Source organism: Carex rostrata, chromosome 7, assembly GCF_964058835.1.
Source record: "Carex rostrata chromosome 7, lpCarRost1.2, whole genome shotgun sequence".
Taxonomy (NCBI): domain Eukaryota; kingdom Viridiplantae; phylum Streptophyta; class Magnoliopsida; order Poales; family Cyperaceae; genus Carex; species Carex rostrata.
Window position 1 is genome coordinate 9,623,966 of NC_135924.1, and position 22,220 is coordinate 9,646,185.

The window sequence follows — 22,220 nt, forward strand, 5'->3', positions numbered from 1 at the left end:
CACATTTTTCGCCTAATCAAGATGTATACCATATCTTAGAAAAGTTCACTATTAAAAGGTTGCAATATCTTTTATCAAAAAACAAAAATAATTGCAATATCAAAAGCAGATAAGCAAAAACAAGAGATATACAGAATTTAAAAAAGAAACTGATTTCATGGAGTATCCTAAACAAACCAATTTTTCTTTTTCTTTTTTAATAAAGTTGAAAGTCAAGTCACCTAACTATTTATTACAACAAATGATTTTCTCCCTCTGAATTTCGAACCCAAACCAAATTTAATTACTATGAAAAAATACGCACACATTTGATGAAGCATATGAATTACATTTACGAGTGACATCCTGCATCAAATTAAGTACAAACACCCATAATATACAAGTTAAGAAGTAAAAATTACAATCATTTATACCCAGTAGTGTTATAACACAAGATTCAACAAATCTATATTAAAGAAGAGCTTGGATATTGCTGCTATATAATGATCAACTGCCATTTCTCTAAGGCCCAAATACCTCATCTTTACATATCGGGCAAGTCTGCTAAAGGCAAAAACAAAACATAAGCTTCTAAAACTGCTATCAAGTATCAATTAAGGTATTAATTTACCAATTTATGGTACTGTGGTGATCAGGTAATAATCTGGTGCCACGGTTCATAGAAAAAAAAGATGAGGTACATTGCTTACCAGTACCAATTTGGCAATGAACAAAATCAGGTCCAACTGATACCAGTCTAGTGCCATTAATGGTCTGATTACTCTGTACCAACTGGTATTTAAACCATACCTTTTGGCATCAGTCTTATCTCATTGTTTCTTTTTAAATTTTGGGTTTTTTGATTAGTTTTTTTCCTCCTTTAATCATTACAAGAGTTATTATTGATAAGATGATGATAGATAACAAACAATCATAAGGCCAGAAATGCAAGGCAGGAATTATTATTAATAATATGATAATATTTAACAAATAATCGTAAGGACAGAAATTCCAGGTGACCTTTTCGATCTTCAACCACTTGGTAATGCAGGATGCATGAAAATAATGTCTGCATGGCAAAGTAATCAACCTTTCACGATTTTTATATTCATCCTGGCAAATCACACATCTAAATGCAAAAAGAAAAGAAAATCAGTTAGTTAACAGCATACAGTAATTTTCCTTTTTTTTTTTAATATATATATAGTGGTTGTGCTACTGACTTCCATGACTTGTAATCTTACTTAGAAGGAATAATACAATAACAAAAAACAAAGATGCTTATCTAGTACCCCTGCTACCCACCTCTCAAATGAAACCCTAGATTGTACATGACAAGTTGACAAATTAATTAATTATTTAATTAATTCAGAAAAGATCAGAAATAAGAACGTACTCATCCTGCTTCCCTTTTTTTGAAAAGAAGCCTGATCTATACTTGGAAGACTCCAAATAGGAAATAAGCTCGTCAGATAAACCTCTGGTTTCAGAACCCACTTCTTCCCCTAATCGTTGCAATTCCTAGATATGTGCATTGTTATAACAAAGTAGCAATCATAATTGCAAGCAGAGAGATGGAAGCAATATATTTTGCTTTGCTTTACAAACCTCATATGTCATATTATCAGGGTCAATATTGTCTTCCCTTGACACCTACAACATGAAGAAAAAAAAATAAGAAGAAGAAGAAACACTTTGCATTACAAGAAGCTTAGGAGATATTTTTCAATCACAAAATTTGCACCTCTACTGAGTTACTTGCACGAGGTGAGTCACCACCAGCCTCTGATTCTGAGTCAGATTCTGAGGGAGATTCCACACAGACCAATTCTGTTTTTGAAAAATTCAAACAAATAATTAAAGTAAAAAAAAAAAAATTATAGCTAACTTCTGCATGTTGGAGAATTACATCTGTCCCATGCCAGATAGACAACATATTAAAGAGTCTGTATTGGTATGCCATGTCACTGATATTGACTGTGGTATATTACTGGTAATTTACCACTACCTACCAAAACTACACGCCACACAACCTGTAACACCATCAATTTGACAAGTACATGAAAGCTACATATGGGTATTGCTACCTTCAGTTTCACTGTCATCATGAGAAATCTCCATCTCTTGCAAGTGCCTAGCTAAGGCCTCATCAAGTGCCATCTGCGCGTCAGTTTCCATACTATGGACGATTCTACCACTACTACTGCTTTCCCCTGGCCCGTTCTTATAGAAGGTTTCCTACAGCCATTTTTCTTATGAGTAAACAATTAAACATTAGAAACAATATGATAAGTTTGCACATCTCCAGTAACCTTTTCATATTCCTTTTGGATAGAAAGATAAGAATTAAAAATTTAGATTATTGTTAACAAAATGTCCCAACCACAAGTAAAACTTCCCAAAAAGTACAATTTGTAAAGAAACAATGAGAAGAAATAAACCTGGCTTTGAAGAACTTCAGCAAGGACGAGATCAAAATTGTCAAAACCTGATCGGTTAAATCTTTCTTCAGCGACTTTAGGTGGTGGGGAATTTGCGTATTGTACTGTGAATTGATTATTTCCCTTCATCTCCAATTCAACCGCCATTTATCCTAATGCAAACCCCATTATTTCGTAATTTTCACATAAATCAAATCCAATTATGGGATGATGAAGTTGCAAATGAAGTATCAACCGGAAAACAGCAAAAATCAACAATTCAAACATAAAACTAAGGCTAAACAAGCAAAAACGGAGGTTCGGTTCTTGACATCATTTATACAAAAAATCGGTCCTTGAAAAACTCAAAGTGTTCTCGCTTGAAGCAAAAGCAATAATTCACAGAAACCAATTGGTAGTAGGCATTAAATCTTCAATCCAGAAACAAAACCTGAATTCACAATGAAAATCAGATGAGAGAAACCTATACTACGAATCTAGATGCTCGGAGAAATCGAAGACAATATTCACGAGATGAAATACCACAAATTGGGGGAAAAAGTACCTTTGCTTTTGGCTTAATTTCTTTTAGCTCTCAACTGTTCCCAGCTATTCTTTCCCTCCAACTGAGGCGAGCTCTCAAATGGATGGAACTACTAACTCATATAAAAGCAAGAGAGCGTAATCAAGTCAACAGACAAACTATAAAGTCTAGCCTGTTTCAGGTCACCCACTTGTACACCTCCTCCGTTGCTTTCTTTTTTTATTTTCTCTTTTTCTTATTTCTTAAGTAGTAGCTTTCTGTATTAAGTGTTAGACATTTCGGCATAATACCTCATTATCTATCCAAGATGCTTTTTTTTCCACGTATTATTTTATAGCGATAAATCTTTCAGAAATTAGAATAATACAATTACATTCTTAAAAAAACTTATTCGTCTATTTATTATTATTTTTTTACTTCACTTGCTTAGGTTAATATATAAAGCAATATTGTAAAAAAATAACAATTTAGACTGATTAATCGGTCGATTAGTAGTTGGCAGCAATCAAACTGTTACGGTCGATTATTTTTTATTAATTAGCTTTCTCAATTAATTAGCTGATTTTTTTATAATTATGGTCGATTATTTTTTATTATTCTTAATTAATTGTTTGATGGTATTCTGTCCAATTAGCACAAATCGTTATTTACAACAATGATATAAAATGTAGGTATTGTATTATTAAACTACCAATCAATTTGACCCCAATAAATTATATTGGAAGCGTCTCTTTTGGGAGGTGCTTATCCTCAATAATATCTAAAAAGTTCTAGAATGAGTCGACAGCAATAAATATTTTAGAATTTTTTGACAATAATTTTTCCATCCTCTGTGTGAGATCTTTTTAGTAGATATCTCAACCTCAATTTATCCTCTCTTTTTAGGAGCATCATATAACCAATATTGTCATTTGATGTGCTGTCATGGTTAACGCTGGTGGAACAAAAAATGATGACAATTTTGATAACATCATGCATGGCGTATTATGTTACTTAGGTGGTATTTTGGGATTAAATAAAAAAAAAGAGCAGTATGTGGGAAGATTGTATAGCCACCAACTATATACCGTATACAGATGTTATCATAAGCCCTTTTTCCTATATGACCTCGTAGAAAGCTCATTTTGAACATTCGTGTGCTCAAGAGAGGAGGAGAAGTCCTTCATTAAAAAAAAAAGGAATGTAACACGTGTTCAGATTGAAGCTGTTCGTAACGTTCACTCGCTCCAGAAGCGAGAAGATCGAAAAGGAAAGGAAGAGAAGCGAAGCTGTGCTAAGGGAAACTCCATGTACAAAAATTCTGAAATCTGTCTCTCCAATTCAGAGTGTAGAGGAAGTAAATCAAACTCGTGTTCCTTCCTACGTCTTTTGTCTCTTTTCTCTACATGACTTTTTTCTGAAGCACAACTTTATTGAATTATTAAGAATTAGCCTTCATGTAAATTATAATCGCCATTTCTATAAAGAAAACCATAGAATATTGATATAATAACAATCTCTCTGAAACTTCCTGGACAAATCTAAAAGAATATGATCTGTAAATTAATTTTGTAGAAGGTACCCATGATGTTCAAAAAAGGGTAAACAATGTTGCTTTTTTTAATATATATCTAATCTATTTATCTATGATTTATGTGATCTGAGTTTACTTTAAAAAAAATTCTGATCTTGACTAAAGAGTCATATTACCTGATGTTTATTTTTTTAAATTCAAGTTTAAACTAGCGGGTACCAATCAATTTGACCCAATAAATTATATTGAAAGCGTCATTCTAGTCTTTTGGAGGTGCTTATCCTCAATAATATTTAAAAAAGTTCTAGAATGAGTCGACAACAATAAATATTTTAGAATTTTTTGACAATAATTTTTCCATCCTCTGTGTGAGATCTTTTTAGTAGATTTCTCAACCTCAATTTATCCTCTTTTTTTAGGAGCATCATATATAACCAATATTGTTACTTATGTGCTGTCATGGTTAACGCTGGTTGAACAAAAAATGATGACAATTTTGATAACATCATGCATGGCGTATTATGTTACTTAGGTGGTATTTTGTGATTAAATAAAAAAGGAGATGTATGTGGGAAGATTGTATAGCCACCAACTATAGACCGTATACGGATGTAATCATAAGCCCTTTTCCCTATATGACCTCGTGAAAAGCTCATTTTGAATATTCTTGGGTGTGCTTTAGAGAGGGGGAGAAGTCATTCATTAAAAGAAAGGAATGTAACACGTGTTCAGATTGAAGCTGTTCGTAACGTTCACTCGCTCCAGAAGCAAAGAAATCAGAGAGAAAAGGAAGAAAAGCGACACTGTGTTAAGAGGAACTCCACGTATAAAAGTTCTGAAATTCGTGTCCCCCCAGTCGGAGTGTAGAGGGAGTAAATTGGACTCGTGTTTCTTCCTCTGTCTTCCATTTCCTTCCTCTGCGTTACTCTTTTCTAAAGCACAGTCTTTAAATTATAATCGCAAATTCTATAAAGAAAACCACATAATGTTTATATAATAATAATCTCTCTGAAACTTTCTGGACAAATCTAAAAGAATATGACCGGTAAATTAATTTTGTAGAAGGTATAATGTTTAAAAAATGGTAAAAAATGTTGCTTTTTCAATTTATACCTAATCTATTTGTGTATGATTTATGTGATCTGAGTTTACTTAAAAAATATATATATTATCTTGACTGAAGAGTCATATTATCTGATGTTTATTTATTTTGGTGTTCCATCACGTTAATTTTTTCTTCAACAAATTCAAGTTTGACCGTTATTTTTTAAAACTGACAAGATGTATGACCGTTATTTTTTTTTCCTACGTCCAAAGCAATGTACTTATGTCGAAAATTTAAAATTTTAAAATTTGTCTTGTGTGAGATCAAGTAGACCAATAAAACAACTGATTTGTTGTGATTAATTTGTTACATTATTTGTTGTACTTCTGATTTAAAAAACCTAGATTATAAAATCACACAACTGTGTTGTGATTAATTTTTTTTTTTTTTTGAACTTTTGATTTTTTTATAAAAACCAAGATCATAAAACCCTAGGTCCGCTCTTTGACGTAAAATTAGTATGCTTGACAAGTAATTTAAAAAAAAATTCAGCGGATTATATCCCTCCTTTGAATTTAAATTTTGAACTATTACAAAATACAAATACAGAGATGGCAAAAATTTGATCATTTGATGACATTTATAATCTATTAGTAGTGCGTGCTTAGCAAACAAATAATTTTCAAAACCAAAAGTATTGCTTTGTAGGCCCATTAAAATCTCTCATTGGTTCTCCACTACATTAATCATTCTATGCATCATTTCCATTACAGCTTTACAAGGATAAAAGATTGTTAAATGTTAATGGTAAAAGAATCTCTTTGGCACCTAGTCATTGTCAATCATTTTCAAAGAAGAGTCAATGGATTTGAATGGATTCAAGTGGCTAATGTGCCACCGACCTTTTGATGTCTTTGTTTCGGTTTGGTTGCAAATTTGCCTTTTGTTTTTGCTGAGTTAAAGTTCAAAAATAGAATTAAGTATCAAGTTGTTGGGTTTCAGTGTGCGTCAGCTCCTCTCCATTCTCTACAATCAATGGATATACCCCTTTGCAATAAAATTTTAACATGCCAATTGTTTCATGTCAGTTTATAGTGAATTCTGGATGCAAGTAAATTTATAGAGACAAGTTGCAAGTTGCAAGCTTCATTATTATTAATTTGCCATATCTTGAGGTTCTTTGACAATACCTTAAGCAACTTTTTTAAGTACACAGGACATCTCCATTCTCTTAACAAATGGAGGACTTAAATTCAGTTTTATGAAGCAGTTGAGGAAATTTCAACGAGAAGCAAAAAGACTTTGGGTCAAGTCAACCATTAAATATATTTTAATTTCTTTTCATCTGCTTTTCGAATTTAATAAGAAAAAAAATATAAGAAATTTCCTTGTTTTTTACAGTAACGTTAAACTTCCTCGTAATAATGGATTTTTTTTTCAGCACAAGATGAGAATTAAATTTTTTAAATCTCTTTCAAACAGACTAAATTCGGAATATGCGATTTGTCACATAAATTGCATAACAATGAGGAATTTACCAAATTCATTCAGAGCTAATGTTATTAAGTATTAATACCAACACATTATTCAAGTATAAATACCAATACATATTATTCTGGTAACGCAATTTGGCCGCATCAAGAATAAATGTTATCTCAAATGCATCTCTGATAGAATTAATTTTAGGGTAAATTTCGTTGGAGGTCAGTAAACTTTGTCCATTGTCACAAATTTGTCACTTAAGTTTGATTTGTTTCTTCATAGCCACTGAACTTTAATTTGTCCCAATTTTATAACTCTATAACTTTTTCATTCAAAAAATTAATAAAATATTACTTTTTTTGTTAGTATTTTGAACAGAATGAGCATATTATGTAAAAATTTGAACGGAATGAATATATTATGTTATATTTTGGACAAAATGAGGATATTTCGTTAATATTTTGAACAAAAAATTATCGAATGACTTAATTAGAGCAAATTAAAGGTTGAATGACTATAGAGAGACAAATCAAAATTGAGTGACCAATTTGTGACAAATGACAAAGTTTGATTAACTTCAGCAAAATTTACCCTTAATTTTATAACGGTGCTTTGAATACCTAGCTAGCTAAGTAACCTTATGCAAAACTAAAAGAAATAAAAACAAATATTGGAGTGAGGCTATAGTACTATGCATAGCATGGATTGATCCGTACTACAGATCAATATTTTTGTATTCAAAATTCTACCGATCGATTCGAACCATTCAACATGGTATTCACATGAACATGTATTTATAAACTAAATTTAAATTTTGTAGAATTTTTTTACTATTTTATTAGATGGGTATGCATAGCATGGATTGATCTGTACTACGGATCAATATTTTTGTATTCAAAATTCTACCGATCAATCTGAACCATTCAATATGGTATTCACATGAACATGTATTTATCAACTAAATTTAAATTTGTAGAATTTTTTTACTATTTTATTAGATGGGTAGAAAATTACTGTTTTTGGATGGTTCAGAATTTTCAGATTATGCGATTTTTTACTCACCGAAAAAAATAGTAATTTTTTTAAATATAAAATTTAATTTATAAGTACATATTTATATAGAGACCATGTTAAATAGTTCGGATCGACTATTAGGACTTCCAGGGGTGGAAGGTAATGGTTTCAAAAGGAGGCTTAGCTACCCCCATCTATTGAAAATTTGTAATTTTGTCTATTGAATTTTATAATTTTTATATGTATTAATACTTTTAGCCCCCTCTATAAAATAAAATTACATTACTATTTGTTTTCTAGCCCCCGTCATCTCAATATTCTAGTTCCGCCTCTGAGGACTTCCAAACTAAGAATTTAAAACCGTGCAGGTCAGTATGGATGTGCATGGTACCATATATAGCCTCACTCAAACAAATGAAAAAAACCTTATTTGAGCTATCCCTGTCCCAACAACTACACTTATTAAATTGGACTCCACCAATTAATGCTTAGCTCGTCACAACACCTAGAGAAATCTTACATTGCTTTCGTTCCTTCTAATTCAACGCATTTCGATTGCAGCCTGGCCCATCATCTATAGCTGGAATTGGATTGATACTTTGTCGTTCTAAAAAATAATTACATGACTTGTATGATATTAGTTTTAGCTTTTAAAGGACTGTTTAAATCGAGTTCAGATTTAATTGAATCATTTCTATTTTTTCTGTTAGCTGAATTTGCCTTTCTTTTTTATGTTAAATCTAGTTTTTTCGTTATCCTTATCAGTGTGTTTATTTTTTATTTTTAGTTTATATGTCAACTAGATTTTTTTTTATATATATTTTAGCATAGCATCAACCGAATGTATTTTTTCTATTTATTATATAGCTGTCAAATTTAAGCGAAGTAAAAATTACATGAGGATAATATACAATAAACAAAATTTTGATTTATATTTTTTATTTATAATAGCTCTTAAATTTAATCACAATCAATTTGTGTGCGCATAAGAAATGCAAGAGTTTACAATTAGTGGAATCCTAAACTTGCTATGCATGTACATAATAATCAATTTATATGTGCATATCTAGTTTAGGATATAGTTCTCAAAGAAAAATTATGATTTATTTCAAGGAAAACTTACTATCATGTTACTAACAATATATAATGTTAACATCTTATGGCATACTTCAAGTTATAGGTATTGATTATCAATTGAAAGTACGGATAACATTTTTCAATTAAAATGTTACTCTATTACGAACAATATGAAATGAATATATATTATCATACAAGCATATAAAAGAGTATATTGAGCATTTATCACTGAATAGTAATTTGCAGCAGTTGTGCAACACAAGTATTTTATTCAATATTTAATCATTTGACTTTTCTTATTAATTTCTACAGCCAGCTGGTCCCCCGTAATAAAATTTATGTTTATCACTATCGTCATCAAGAACCCAAGCAGGCAATGCCTTGTAGCAATCCGGTTTATCATCATCTCTATATAAATCATTGTAGACTACAGGACTATTAGAATTTCCAGCCTTGTCAAAAAGTTTGAGGTCACCCATATATGCTGCTTTATGATTACCTTCACCTGGCCAGTGACCGCTGCCCATGGAAGGACCTGAATCATTATCTCGATAGGACACAAATGATAACCATTGAACACGATTCGCTTTGTCATCCATATCTGCGAGAAGCCCTTTTTTCCACCATCCTAATATTGAGCTTGTACCGAAATCTTCTCGGTATAAAGTCCAAACTTCTGTAACCGGATCCTATAGAAATTTTAATAAAACCATAAATAAGTAAAGAAAAAAAATAAGATCTTGGACAACTGAAATATATAATTATAAACACCAAATATAATTTACTAGAGGCAGTCACCTAGTTTGCATGCATGAAGGGTTACAATAAAAATAGTGGTACCTTTTTTATGCTAAGTGTAACATAGCGATCTTCTCCATCGTACTGAGAAAGTGGAGCTACAGCTTGACCCGGAGAAAGCACTGATGCATTAGCAACAACAAAACACGGACAATCCGTGTTGTAGCACCAAGACTTTCTATTAGCATCATCCTAAAAAATAACAAAAAACAACAATTAATTCTAATTCATGTTTCTTCCCATATATATGAAGGAACTAAAAATAACTCATAATAATTAAGCCATTCAAACGAAAATAGCTCATAATAAACTTACATTACACGATATGAAGAACCGCAAATCGTTGTTATGGTTCAACCAGGGCTGGACCTGCCAAGCAAAATGTTATAATAACTCAATTATGCAACTTGGAAAAAGGTTGCGGATCTCTTGGACCTTGTACCAATTTAAGCATTAATTATTTTTTGATACATACAAGATTCTAATTAAGAACAAATGCATATATCAAATTTGACGGAACTAAAATTTGTGATAGAAAATAATAAAAATTGAAGGGTGGCTTCTTTATCAATCGGTCCTGTATATTAAATATTATTAAATACATGATTTGATTGTGGCAATATAATGCTGATTCGTCCCTAAAACTTAATTATTTTGTCTCTGTCTTCTAAAAAATACATTATATAAACAATAAATAGTTTTATTGTATATAGAAATTATACGGATTAAATTATGACCAGTATTAGTAAACGAAATTTGGCCCTTAAAAGTTAAAATTAGTAGTATCGTTTATGCATAATATGGCTAGCTGGATCAAACATTGAGAATAATTGACACTTTTTTTTAAAAAAAATCAAGTAGGATGGCCCTCGTAGAGTTTTAAATATTATACTCCAACCGAACAAATTTAGATTATATATTTTTTTATTTAGATTAGAACTTTAACAAGTAGATTAGTCGCAGCTATTTTTTTAAGTATATAACAAATTTCAATCAAATCTTATCTCAAACAAAGTGTTAATAGCTTAGGAGAGAATGTATATAGTATCCCTTTTACTATTTTTAGCAGTTAATTAAACTATATATTAGACATAATTCTATGAAGTGTCGAATTTTTCTCATTTTCTTTCAATTAATTAACCATATCTAAACTATTCCATGCTCAATAAAAGCCTCCCTGGCCTTCCAATAAAAGCAAACAGTACACGTGTATAACATGTGACCTCAGTGTTAACATAGTACACATGTGATATATACTTATTTAACGCTTGGATGGTGGCCTCGGTGTTAACATCACAAAATTATCGCATGTTAGACGATTTAGCTAGGTCTGATTTTGAACGAGACTTTATTCAAAGTCCTAACAAAACCCAATTCATTTGATAATATAGTGCTAATGTGATATTCAAGTAATTGATTATATAATGTCACTCTTATCTTCAAGTATATTAACTATTAAGTAAACAAAATGCAATATTTTTTGGCAAAAGAAGAAAAGTTTCTATTATTTCTGCGAACAACTAAGAAAATAGTGATCCATAATTATCTTACGTACATGAAGTCCAGCTCTTATCAAACTTGTTCGGTCACCATTGTAGTTCGCGAGAGTTAGTGAGGCTTCATAGCTAGAGTCGGGATTCATATTTGGGATGCCCCAAGCACTAATTTTGACTTGACTACCGTAATAATCTCCAGCGTATGTTTGATATCCCGCATGCTGGAGAATTAAAAATCAAAAAATAATAAATCATATTGAAAAATACGATAAATTAATAAATAGTATGCCTTAGCAATAAAATAAAATTGCCGATTAATTACATGTATGATAAGGCTACTTGCAATTTTGCAGGACAATAATAACAAAATCAAAATGCTATTGAGAGCCATAAGAAATTAAATCAAATCTACCACTTTAAAATCGAATGCTTTAGCAATAGAATCATTTTAGTTTATATAGGAAAAATAATAACATTTTTTTCTGGATAGTTTTCATGGCTGCTGATTCGGATTTATTGCTATTTCCTAATTTAGACAAAAAAAAATTGATGAGCATATCTGGAAATTATGGCACATTCAACTTTATGATAAGTCCGAATCAGGATCATTCATTTCCTTCTTAAGGATATAAGATGTCAGTTTCCATATATATGAGTAGCAAATCAATATTGATCTCAAATCAAAAGAAAGTAAGTATATCCCTTAATTATGTCAAAAGATATCCCTTAAGTATATCTTTCGTTATCCCTAAGTACCTTTATGTAGCAAATTATAAACCGAAATTTTTATTCATAAGAAAAAAATATTAAAAATAAGAAATCTTGTACGGGAATTTTAAAAATGAGAAGGCAGTAACAAATCATGGTGTCCAGCAGGGACCACATGCAGGACGACATGGCACATCTCAACTCCATGAAAAAAAGAAATTCGAAAGTGGAACGCCACGGGGCAACTCCAAAATTTCAGAAAATTCGAAAGTGGCACATCTCACGCCGCAGGGACCACAAAATTGTTGATCCAACGGTGGCTGCTGATTTTACTGTTTTGTTAAGCCATCGTTGGATCAACAATTTTGTAAAATACTTAATAAATAGTAAAAAAATTCAGAAAAATGTAAAATTTGGTCTCCAAGCACATATTAATATGGAGAACAAGATGAATGGTTCAGATCGACCGTTTGGATTTTGAAAAGTCGAATTTGGACCGTATGTATTTCGGCCCATATACATTCGAATGCACATTAGTCACTCTCTCTCTCTCTCTCTCTCTCTCTCTCTATATATATATATATATATATATAGTCCGGCTAATGTCATAACGTTATAATTTCAGCCTAAGTTATAACGAGTCATTTTTTGAGATTTCAAAGTCCAAATAGCTGATCCGAACCACTCAACACAATCTCCGTATTAATATGTGCTTGGAGACCAAATTTTATATTTTTTGAAATTTTTTTACTATTTATTAAGCCACTTTGAAAATCGCTGATCCAACGGCAATAGTAAAACCAAAAGGCACCGTTGGATCAGCGATTTTCAAAGTGGCTTAATAAATAGTAAAAAAATCTCAAAAAATGTAAAATTTGGTCTCCAAGCACATATTAATATGGAAAACAAGATGAATGGTTCGGATCGGTTATTCGGACTTTGAAATCTCAAAAACTGACTCGTTATAACTTAGGTTGAAATTATAACGTTATGACATTAGTCGGACTCTATATATATATATAGGAATATGCTAGCATGCTATGCATAGCATAGAGCCCCTTCGTGCAACGGCTCGGATTTCGAGTTTTCAAAATCCTAATGGTCGATCTGAACCGTTCATCTTGTTCTTCATATTAATATGTGTTTGGAGACCAAATTTTATATTTTTTGGAATTTTTTTACTATTTCTTTAGATTGATTGAAAATCCCTATTTTCAGCAAATCTGGACCATAAAAAATAGCGATTTTCAATAAATCTAAAGAAATAGTAAAAAAATTCCAAAAAATGTAAAATTTGGTCTCCAAACACATATTAATATGGAGAACAAGATGAACGGTTCAGATCGACCATTAGGATTTTGAAAACTCAAAATCCGAGCCGTTGCACGAAGGGGCTCTATGCTATGCATAGCATGCTAGCATATTCCTATATATATAGTGACTAATGTTCATTCGAATGTATATGGGCCGAAATACATACGGTCCAAATTCGACTTTTTAAAATCCAAACGGTCGATCTGAAACATTCATCTTGTTCTCTATATTAATATGTGCTTGGAGACCAAATTTTATATTTTTCTGAATTTTTTTACTATTTATTAAGTATTTTACAAAATTATTGATCCAACAGTGGCTTAACAAAACAGTAAAATCAGCAGCCACCGTTGGATCAAAAATTTTGTAAAATACTTAATAAATAGTAAAAAAAATTCAGAAAAATGTAAAATTTGGTGTCCAAGCACATATTAATATGGAGAACAAGATGAACGGTTCGGATCGACCGTTTGGATTTTAAAAAGTCAAATTTGGACCGTATGTATTTCGGTCCATATACATTCGAATGCACATTAGTCACTCTATATATATATATATATATATAGTCTGGCTAATTTGCTACAGGAAGCACTTTGACTGAGGTGCTTACGGGGCTATATTTTATTATGTGATGTTCAAACAACAAATCCAAACCGTTAGATGTTCAATCTATATTAAAATCTACTTGGAGACCAAATTTTACATTTTTTGAAATTTTTTTACTATTTATTAAGCTGGTTTGAAAACCGCTGTTTTCAATGCTGCAGAAATTTACTGAAAACAGCGGTTTTCAAACCAGCTTAATAAATAGTAAAAAAATTCCAAAAAATGTAAAATTTGGTCTCCAGGTAGATTTTAATATAGATTGAACATCTAACGGTTTGGATTTATTGTTTGAACATCAAATATGCTAATATGACCCCGTAAGCACCTCGTCGAAGTGCTGCCGGCAGCAAATTAGACAGTCCCTATATATATAGAGAGAGAGAGAGAGTAAAGCTAGGGTGTGATGTGCTCACCAAGAGAGTTTGGTGAGCACAACTCCAAAAGTATATCGGATCGACGTCAAATGTCGAATCCAAAGTGTTTGGTGAGCTTAACTCCAAAACCCATCAAATCGGTTTCAAATGACGAATCCGAACCGTTGGAACCCGCCTACCTTACGAGTGATGTGTCTACATATGAAAATTTTAAACATTCGAATTAATTTAGTATAAAGTCAATTGGTCAAAATTAGAAGGTTAATAAATTAATTTTAGCGCATTCATTTTTTGAATGTTCTTTGACCGCTTAACTTTATACTAAATTAATTCGAATGTTTAAAATTTTCACATGTAGACGCATCACTCGTAAGGTGGGCGGATTTCAACGGTTCGGATTCGTCATTTGAAACTGATTTGATGGGTTTTGGAGTTAAGCTCACCAAACACTTTGGTGAGCTTAAGAACATCATAGTTCTACTCTCTCTCTCTCTCTCTCTCTCTCTCTATATATATATATATATATATATATATATATATATATATATATATAGGAATATGCTAGCATGCTACGCGTAGCATAGAGTCCCTCCGTTTAATCTAAAAAAATAGTAAAAAAATTTCAAAAAATATAAAATTTGGTCTCCAAACATATATTAATATGGAGAACAAGATGAACAGTTCGGATCGACTGTTAGAATTTTGAAAAGTCGAATATTGAGCCGTTGCACGGAGGGCCTCTATGCTACGCGTAGCACCGTAGCAGGTTCCTATATATATATATTTTTATATATTTGTTTCCTATGTATAAAAATTTCAGTCTTATAAAAAACCACTGTAAATTTGACAACTACATATATAGCATTTACAGAAGAAAAAAATGTCTAAACACTTGTGTAAGTGAACAGGAAGTTACAAACGTTGGCTGGCAGGGGCGGATCTACGTATATGTCAGGGGTGCTAAGTCACCCTATGATTTTAAAATTCTTAATTATGTATATTAAATTTTAATTAAACTTTTGAGTATTTTGAATTTTTATATAGTATAGCCTCTCTCATAAAATAATAAATGTGTGTTGGAAGTTTAGTGGCTTGAGTTCTAGTTAGTATGTGTAAGGTTATGGGTTCAATTTCCATTACCCACACTATTTTTGTCTTTTTCACATATTACATTTTATAAATTAGCTTCTTTCTATTCAAATTTTCTAGTTCCACCCCTGTTGGCGGGAGGTTGACATCGAATTTTGGATGAATCGTAACTTTGATGTTATAAGTTTTTGGTTTTACACCAAAATAATTTATATGGAAATTAAAAAAAAAACAATTATTTGAGATAAACCTAGTAGTAGGAAACTAGGAATCACATTAATTACAATCATTTTTGTTGACCATCAAGATAATTTCTAAAATCATTACTGAATTAATTAAAAATATTTATATATTTTTGTTCAATTTGATCCTTGACATTATATATTGATAATTTATTACGAGAGAGAATTATCCTTGCATCATACACAAAGTAATGTAGCACAATAAAGAAGCGATCCTCGTTTGTCTTTTCGAGTGTAAGCCTGTAAAGTTATATTTGACATAATTTATATTTTAGGTACTTAAAAAAAATTATAGGTACTTGAAGGATTACATCATAATATAGGTTATAATATCAAAAGATTACAATCTGAAAGTCGCAAAATTACAAATAGCAAAGAAATTCAAGAAATACTTCCTCTACCTAAACAAGCTTAATTTGTCCTGGTTCATCTAGAAATGTCAATGAAAGTATCTCATTGATAATTAAACAAATTTTAATTCTGTCAACAACAATACTTAAATTTTTTTAATGTGGGCTTCAGTGCTTGACCTACATTTTTCCTGAAAAAAAACAACAATGCTTAAAAGTTAAAAATGTTTTGTTTGGTAAGAAAGATAGAAAATTAGTGCTCACAAATCCAAATTAGTTTAAGACAGTCCTACTCAAGTTTCACTTCACAAGTAAATCAAATTACAGAGCAACCAAAAACCATCAGACTTTAATCATACATATTACCAAAACCGGTACCAAGCTATTACCAGTTCAGCACCAATACAGTTAGTTTCAGTTGACTAATCAATACATATTATCAAGAAAAAAAAATACATTATTATGAAAAGAAAAGGGACAGAGATCATCACCGGCTCCGGATTATAACTGATGCATAATTATATCATTCCGAACTTGAGAGTCGGAGGCCAATATATAATTAGGTAGATATGATGCGGAAACATAAAAATCAACATGAAGTGTGCTCAATTGCACATACTTTTATTGTGAGATGCAATGACTGGTACACACTGTATACCAGTATGGATTAAAATTTAATCCTTACATTCATGCTGAAAATGCAGAAATCCTTACATTAGCAAGTTTTCATTTGTTTCATGTGTCGTGCTATCTTTTTTGCTTGATTTCTGTTCAATTGGGGCTTAATATTGAAGTTTTGGGAATTTAGCCACATTCCATTTTCCAAATTCACCCTGGCTGAAACTAATTTAAAAGAAACCCATTTCTTGTTTGAAGTTTCGATCAGAATCCTAATTTGATTATAAAAATTTGTTTCTTCTTTGTCAGATGAGGAAAATAGGAGCTCCACATCAGATGTCTCACTTGAAGGCGGTCTCAAAAATATTGTAGCAATATTCGTCTATTTACCATCTTCTGGCCAACAGAAGCGGTTCATACTTGTCAACTATCAAAGAGGTGGATGGATATACGAGTCTATTTTCTGTCTTTGATGATGAAGAATTCGCAAGTGATAATATGATTTTTGAGCGATTCGTTAATGCTTTGTTGCTCCTTGGAAATTCCTCACCATTAGACACCTATCAACTAAAATGGGGCAATGAAGAGAAAAATATTAATGCTAAATCTGTTACATCATTGTTTTCCATTTTGTGTAAAAGAAACATTCTATCTGAAACTATCTCCATGCTAGTAGCCAAGCGATACGGAAGTCATATTTGTAGGTGGCATTTCTCAAGAACATTTAGTTTCTTGGTTAAATATAAAGCAATAAATGGATTTATTGTTATTATACGGATTAAAATATATTATATTTTTTGTAATAGAAATTTGACACTTTAGAGGTAAGATTAGTAGTTTCGGTTACGGTTTGACTAGGTCAAACATAGAAGAAATGACACTAATATTGGTGACAATTCAAATGGAAATGGATAAGAGGAATAACAATAAAACACTGATAACCCAATAATTGTGAAGTATATCATAAACCGTGTAATATTGACACTGAGTATTAAATATTCTACTCGATAATAACAACTTTAGATTATTATCTTTTCTTATTGCTTTAGAACTTAATAAGTAGCAGATAATTTTTTCAAGTATAAAATTTCATCAAATCTTATCACAAGCAAAGTGATATATAATAGGTTAGGTGAAAATTTATATTCCCTTTCTAACTTTAGCATCTAAACTATTGGACATAATTCTATCGAGCGCCAAATCTTTTTTTTTTCTCCTTTCAATTATTTGGCTATCTAAATTATTTAATGTTAAATAGAGCCTCCATTTCCAATAGAAGTAGTATTGTAGTACACTACGTGCAACCTGTGGGCACATAAAGAGTACACATGTACACTATTACACTTTAGTGGTAGACCAGTGCTAACATGAGAAATTATATAGTATTGTATTTTGATGATATAATGTCACTTTTATGTTCTACCTTAGTAAAATGTAATTCTTTTTGAAAAAAAAAAGAATTTTTTTATTACTTTTATGCAAAAAGGTAAAGAAAATATTAATCTAGAATTATTACATACATGAAGTATTGCTTGTATCAATCTAACGCGGTCACCATCTAAATTTGAAAATTTTATTGAAACTTCATAGCTAGAATTCGGATTAAGAACGCCCAACACAAGTATATAAAGATTAAATTGAACATTTATCACTCAATAATAAATGGTTGCAGTTGTCCAACACAATAGCATTTTATTTAATATTATATAGTTGACTTCTAACATTAATTTTTATTCTAAAAAAAACTTTTATCATTAATTTTTACAGCCTGCCGGTCCCCCATAATAAAATTTATGTTCATCGGTCTCGCCATCAAGAGCTATAGCAGGCGCCGACCTGTAGCATTCTGGTTTATTATCATCTCTTACTAATTCACTAATAGTAGGACTATCATAATCATTTCCCGTCTTGTAAAAAAGTTTGAGATCCGTCATATATGCTGCTTTATGTTCACCTTCAATTGGATAATGACCGCTTCCCATGTTAGGACCCTCGTCATTATCTTGATAGGTCACAAAACCAAACCATTGAACACTTGTTGCTTTGTTATCCAAATCTCCGAGAAGCCCTTTTTCCCACCATCCTAATTTAAAGCTTGTATTGAAATCTTCTCGATATACAGTCCAAAATTCTGTAACTGGATCCTATAAATGCATGTAGAAGATTACAATAAAAAGTACAACAACATCATGTAGAAATATAATTATAATTTACTAAGAGCAACAATGCACCAAGGACACATGTAAGAAGTTAAAAAGGAATTAATTAATGATACCTTTTTTATACTAAGTGTAACATGATAGTCTGCTCCATCATACTGAGATAAAGGATCTACAACTTGACCCGGATAAAGCACTTTTGGATTAGCAACAACAAAATTCGGACGACAATTTATGTTATAGCATGCATTCGTTCTATTAGCATCATCCTAAAAATAACAAAACAATAATTCTTGTTTACATTTCTTTCTACATATATGAAGGATTTATAAGAACTATTTTTCAAAAAGGATTTATAAGAACTCATAATTATAAGCCATTCAAAATAAAAGAGCTCATAATAAACTTACATTCGCCGATGTAAATAAATGCAACTTGTTGTCATGATATAACTCGGGGTAGACCTGCCGCAACAAAATGTTAGAACATGTAAAGCATTAATTACTTTTTAAATAAAAGATTGTAATTTCTTTCAAAAAAAAAGAAAAAGATTGTGATTAAAAACAAATGCACAAATCGAATTTGACGGAACTAAAATGGAAACTAAATTTGTAATAGAAAATTGTAATCATTAAATGGTGGCTTTTTCATCCTGAATAATACAAATACTATGAAAATTATATGTTTTTATTGTTGTAAAGTCATATTTGTAGGTGGCATTTCTCAAAATTATACGGATTAAAATATATTATTATTTGTAATCGAAATTTGACCCTTTAGAGATAAAATTTGTAGCATTGGTTACTGTTTGACTAGGTCAAACATAGAGGAAATGACACCATTTTTTATGACAATTCAAAATGGAGTTGGATACAAGGAATAACAGTAAAATAATGATAATATAATAAATGCTAAGTATTTTTCATAGAATGTGTAATATTGACACTGAGTTTTATATATTCTACTCGAACATAATAACTTTAGATTATTTGTTTTTTCTAATTGCATTAGAACTTAATAAGTAGCAGATAGATTTTTAGTATAAAATTCCATCAAATCTTATTACAAGCAAAATGATAATAGCTTTAGCTTAGGAGAAAATTTATTGTCCCTTTCTTCTTTTAGCATCTAAACTATAGGACATAATTCTATTGAGGGTCAAATCTTTTCCCTTTTTCTTTCAATTAATTGGCTATCTAAATTATTTAATGTTAAATAAAACCTCCATTTCCAATAAAAATAAATAGTACATACTTACAACCTGTGGACACATAAAAACACATGTGACACATATGACCCTTTATGTGATTTTCTGTTAGAAAATAGATGTAAAACAAACAATCTGGTAACCTCTACCAGAGTTTCAAAAAAAAAAAAATACTTATATGACCCTTTGATGGTAGACCAGTGCTAACATGACAAATTATAGTAATAATATTTGGATGATATAATGTTACTTTTATCTTAAGCACCTTCGTAAGTAAAATGTAATACTTTCTGGAAAAAAAAAGAAGAAATTTTATATTACTTTTATGCTAAAAGGTAAAGAAAAATATTAATTCGGAATTATCACATACATGAAGTCCCGCTTTTATCAATCTAACGTAGTCACCATCAAAATTTAGGAGAATTATTGAGACTTCATAGCTAGAATTCGGATTCATGTCAGGAACGCCCCATGCACTCATTTTGGCTTGACTGCCGTAATATTCTCCATGATATGTTAAATATCCAGCGTTCTAGAAAATTGAAACAAAAATATTAAATGAGATAAAATATAATGATGAGAATAATAAATATCATGCGTCAATAATAAATAAAATTTCTACTTACATGCATGATATATCCGGCTGCAATTTTGCATGACAATAACAACAAAAGGAAAATGCCATGGAGAGTCATGATAAACAAATTTATCACCTTTAAACCAAATGCTTTAACTATGAGTTTGTTTAGGTTTATATAAGAAAATTAATAATATATTTTTGGATAGATTTTATGGATCCGATTCCGATTTATTGCTATTTTCTAATTTACACAAAAAATTTAATGATACAGCTATGCAAATATTCGTGTTAATTGGAATTGGTCGTTTCTCATGAACAAAAGATATATATAATGATAATATATTGAAGATAAATACATTACGAATTAGCGGTCCCCCTTGTAAACGTACCTGACTATTAATTGTACAGATAATTTCAAGACACAGAGCATATCTTATTTTGATAATGAAAATTGAGCCAATAATCACATGCCACTTCACCTGCGCGTCCCACGAGCCCCCTATTTCCATAAAACGACAGCGTCAATTGGACTTAAAAAGGATACAGTAGCATTAATTGTTTCTTTATATTTATATATACGTTGATTCTTTTGGAGCCGAATCCTCTAATCTCTGATTGACACGTGGCGTCTATCTTCTATTATATCATTAAAAAAATAACTTTCGAAACTCATTAATTAATGGGAATTCTTCTCTTCCCTTTACAGAATGGAATGTGCTGTAGATCATACATTCTGTTACGGATTTGAATGCATTATAACTTAAATCTGGATTGTTTATGTGCTAATCTAATGCATACAACTGCTTGGGCTTTGTATAGATAACAGTGCCATTACTTGTATATATTGATCTATATTTTCGGTTGAACTTTAAGAGCCCCTACATGCAAGAGTTATGCTGATATTGAGACCACAGCAAGTACCTGATATTGTTGTTAAACTAATTTTAGTATTGTTAATAATTTTTATTTGGCAATTTTAGTATATTTATGCATTGTTAATTACACGTTTAATGTAATTCCTAATTTATTTATTTTTTTACAGACAAGTAGAAACAGTCTAGAAATTTATTTTTCTAATTAGTTTTGAAATGAAAGGTGAAGAGACAAAGAAAAGAGAAAAGATTCTCATTAATTAATTAGTTTGAAGAGTTATTATTTTAATCTTTATTAATGAGATAAAAGACAAATGTCACGTGTTAAGCAGAGATTGGCTAAACTCAATGGTGGACAGAATTTTCTTGCTCACAAAGGAGTAGAGGACTCGGTTCCGTTCTTTTGGATAGTATATATTCTGGTGAATATCTAGAATTTATGGCACATTAAATATTATGATATATTTTAAAAGAAGGACATTGATTTGTTAAGGATAAATAAAAGATCCTAGTTTACATATCTTTTTATTTGAAAGCCTGGCAGCAGCTCTGCAGCTGCCAAGTGATGATTGTATATTATGAAAATAAATCTGTTGTAATTCTTGGGGAATTACAGGACCCTGTAATTCCAATCCGAACCGTTGGTCTTTCTTAAGATTTGTGCATGAAAACTTACTTTTTTCGAAATCTGTGCAAAAAACATTTAAACGGTTGATATTGAAATTTCAGAGTT

General features: G+C 30.9%; 2 protein-coding genes across 2 annotated transcripts; both read right to left on the reverse strand.

The window, feature by feature from the left end:
- Positions 1-256: 256 nt before the first annotated feature.
- Positions 257-3,101, reverse strand: LOC144556926 (uncharacterized). The gene is made up of 8 exons (XM_078305430.1): positions 2,965-3,101; positions 2,421-2,572; positions 2,067-2,217; positions 1,724-1,809; positions 1,588-1,632; positions 1,376-1,500; positions 1,000-1,108; positions 257-540 (listed from the first exon to the last, which is right to left on the reverse strand). The coding sequence occupies exons 2-8, from the start codon at positions 2,565-2,567 to the stop codon at positions 502-504; spliced, it is 702 nt and encodes a 233-aa protein (XP_078161556.1). The 5' UTR covers positions 2,568-2,572; positions 2,965-3,101; the 3' UTR covers positions 257-501.
- Positions 3,102-9,373: 6,272 nt separating this feature from the next.
- LOC144557121 (uncharacterized) lies at positions 9,374-20,516 on the reverse strand. Its single transcript, XM_078305652.1, has 8 exons — positions 20,406-20,516; positions 19,239-19,292; positions 18,945-19,097; positions 18,442-18,813; positions 11,428-11,589; positions 10,188-10,241; positions 9,915-10,064; positions 9,374-9,763 (listed from the first exon to the last, which is right to left on the reverse strand). Exons 1-8 carry the CDS (start codon positions 20,514-20,516, stop codon positions 9,374-9,376), a joined length of 1,446 nt encoding a protein of 481 aa, XP_078161778.1.
- Positions 20,517-22,220: the final 1,704 nt, after the last annotated feature.